Below are 3,375 nucleotides of genomic sequence, written 5' to 3' on the forward strand. Positions count from 1 at the left end.
CTTGAAATGGTGGCGCGACAAACTCCGTGTTGTGCGGCCGTGGTGAAGGGGGTTTGCCCGGCGTGGTTCTGCTTCTATCAGCCTGAAAGGGGGGGCGACTGTTGGTATTTTCACAAGCAAAATACGTCGGGGAGAGGGCTGGCCTGGGTGGGGCAGGGAAGGTTCTAGCACTTGACCTTGCAGGCCCGGCCTGAGGCGGCGTTTTACATGAACGGGGCTGTGGTAGAGAGCAGAGCGTGCGTGGGTCTGCTTGGAAAAGGCGGGGTAACATGGCGGCTTCTGTGCTAATAGGGGGGTTGGAACTAGTGAAACTTACTGTACTATTAGCTGCTTGTGTACAGGTTTTTGGAGAAAACGGGATGGTGAAAGTGCATGATGGGCCTTACTGAGCAGCAGTACTCCATGCTCCTTAGGAATCCTGGAATTTCCGTGTTGTATCAAGTCACGCAAAACTAGAAATAATCGTGCTGCTTTCCCTTAAATTCCTGGAGCATGACAGAAGCAGCTGAGATCCGAATTAAGACTGTGAGAATAATGGCTGGCAGCAAGTAAATGTAAGTGAGAATGCTTGCTCTAACAGTCTACAGATGTAACTTTTAGATATATAATCCAAACACACATACTGCTTTAATAAACAGGAGGTTTTGTACATATAAGCAAATGCACATCAGTGCTATCGAAATTAATACTAGAACATGGATTTCAGTTTTAATACATACACAGCTCTGTGAAGCCATGTTGATTTCCTTCACATATGTTGGCTCAAAGTAAGAGAAGAACAGGAAAATAAATTATGTTCAAGTTAAAGGGGTGGGCCACAAAAATGAGGAAGTGTTTTTCGAAGAGGAAATCAAAAGGAGGAGTTACTTGCAGACTAACTGCGTGGAGGCAGGATAGGTGAGGTTTTGTGTTTGTTGATAGTCTTAAATTATTTTAAACTGTGGCAAGGTTAAGCAGCACAGTAACAGGAGCCACTAAGTTATATACAAGCAAAAAATGTGTTAAGCTACATGTAATAGGCAAGAACAAGAAAAAATCAGACAGTTTGCTATTTTCACGGCCTTGCAGAAACTGTTCTCAGCCTTACCAGGAAGCTTATAGGGTTCGGAGGTACAGAGCCCTAAAAAGGGTATTTTGGGAGAAAAATCTTTAACAAGCTATATTAAATCAGTGACTCTTACTGAAAAAAGAATGGGGAGGATCCCTTACTAGAAATTTGCAGAGGGTAGTAGTAAGGAACCTAGTCAAATTGAAGTGCTACTGCAGGACAAATTAATAATAAGTGGTCGATTGAGGTGGTAGTCCAAATTGCTGAGGGGTAAACAGCAATAGCCAAAGATAAGCCTAACTTAGGTATTACTTTTGAGGAAGAGATTGTGGAAATGTACTATTTGAAAAATGTGCTCCATTCTTGGCAACCATCAAAAAAAGGGAAAAAAATCACTAGGAAATAGTTCACAACGGATCAAAACCATTTTGATGCTTCCACTATTTAAATCTGTACGGGATCTTGAATAGTGTGTGCATTTCTTGCCAATTAAGAGAAAATGGCAAGGATAATCAGAAGCGTGGAATTGTTTTTAAAGGAAAAAGAATTAGGCTGAAGCTTTGGTGTACAAAGGAGGTGACTGAGAAGAGGTTAATGTCCACAAAGGGTATAAATAAATAGAAAATTTCAAATAAATCATTTTGTTTCATGCCCCTTGTTCTTAGCAGGCAATGTGTTGAAAATGAAATGTTTTTCAGGTAGTGCACAATTAAACTGTGAAACATACTGTCATGGTATCTTAGAAGCTAATAGCATAAACTGAACAAAAAATGGGAAGAAACGGCCATCGACTACAGTGAGGTTATTTTTGTCTCAGAAAAGCCTGAAAGCATGGATTGCAAGATGTGGGAGGATGTAAACAGAGAGTGTTGTTTCCACCCTTCTTCCTTATGTTGTTTTCATTCACAATGGCCACTGCGTGAAGCAGGTGGTGTGGCAGTATGGCTGCTTGCATTTATGCTTCAAGCGTCACCTTTTCCCGTGTGTGCCTGAAGTCTCAGGTAGCAAAGTACTCACGGTTTTTCCCTAAGCTGGCAAAGCAAGGCAGATAAGCAACACAGTGCCCACTTCAGGTATTTTTTTTCTGAACAGCCCTGTCCTTCAGTGCACTTGTGACCTTTGAATTGCTTTACTAGCCATGTTGTGGAATTTGAAAAGATAAAAAGTCTGTTTCTCATCACATGGATTTAGTACTAGTTATAAAAGCACCCAGAGAATGAGTAACTGTTTAAAACCACTGCTCAAAGTAGCATTTAATTACCTATCTGCTATAGTTATCTGTGTCCAACCTGTAACCATTTGCAATTTTAACTCCTTTACTCTCTCAAAACGCCTAGGTGGGCGTGTGGCTGTACCTGGCATTCCTTCAATTTAACGGATATTAGTTAAAACGTGGCAACTCCACTTGACTTTTGAGGCTCACCACACTCTAAGTGGTAGAATCCCCCTTCCCCGCGGGCCGAGGCGGATCTGCGGCAGCGCAGCGGGAGAGGCCTCGGTTGGGGTCGAGCCAGAGCCACCAGGCCCCGGCCGCCCACTTGCCCGCGCATGCGTTGCCGCTCGCGCCCCTCCTTGCGCGGGCGGTGGGCGCGCGGGCCCCTGAGGGCGGGGCGCTGCGGGCGGTGACGTAGCCAGAGACCACGCCCCGACAAGGGGGGGAACTTCCGCCCGCCAGCGCAGAAGCTGGTCAGTCGGCTGAGCGGCAGCCCCGCCCACGCAGGAGGAGGCGAGGATTCTGACAAGCTCGGGCCGCTTACATAAGCGAGGGGGCGGGGTCTGCGCTTGCGTCAGCAGCCGGTTCCCGGCAGCCCCTGCGGCACCCCATATATAACCGGCATCTGGGCGGCGGGGTGCTCTACATTCAGTGGCCCCCACCAACGGAGCCGGAGCCTGCGTAACCTTTCACCACCCACTTTAAGTGACCGGGATCGTCTCGCCCACCGCCACCATCACCATGCCCGGGTATTCCAGCGACAGGGATAGAGGGTGAGTCCGGGGGCCCGGCCGGCGCTAGCCGCCGCCAGCGTCCGGACTCTGTAGACCGACTGTGGGGTTATTTCTTCAGCCGCTTAAAATGGCGGCGAGTCGCGACGGTTGGGCCCTGGAGCCTTTCTACTCAGCGCTTGCCGCCGCGAGGTCTCCGGAGCTTGGCGAGGGGAGGCTGGGGGAGGGCAGCTGGCGTTAGTAGCACTTGGCGCCGGCGGGGGCGGCCATTGTGCGTGGGCGGCAGTACAGTCCGCGATGGGGCTAAATCCATCCGCCTAAGCACAGCCCCCGCGGCTGTGTGACCGCTTACGAGGGGCGCGGGCGGGTTGCGGTGGTTTTTT

At 48.8% G+C, this 3,375-nt stretch overlaps 1 protein-coding gene across 2 annotated transcripts in view; it reads left to right on the top strand.

Moving 5' to 3' along the window:
- The first annotated feature begins 2,879 nt into the window (after positions 1-2,879).
- Positions 2,880-3,375, top strand: part of DDX5 (DEAD (Asp-Glu-Ala-Asp) box helicase 5) — an 8,556-nt gene continuing 8,060 nt past the window's right edge. Inside the window, exon 1 of one of the 2 annotated variants that reach the window (XM_014952243.1) lies at positions 2,880-3,034. In XM_014952243.1, the coding sequence (XP_014807729.1) occupies positions 3,003-3,034 (32 nt within the window). In that variant the 5' untranslated portion in view covers positions 2,880-3,002. The remainder of the gene's footprint in view (positions 3,035-3,375) is intronic. The other variant, XM_014952244.1, reaches the window with a different exon arrangement.

Source organism: Calidris pugnax, unplaced genomic scaffold, assembly GCF_001431845.1.
Source record: "Calidris pugnax isolate Ruff unplaced genomic scaffold, ASM143184v1 scaffold206, whole genome shotgun sequence".
Taxonomy (NCBI): domain Eukaryota; kingdom Metazoa; phylum Chordata; class Aves; order Charadriiformes; family Scolopacidae; genus Calidris; species Calidris pugnax.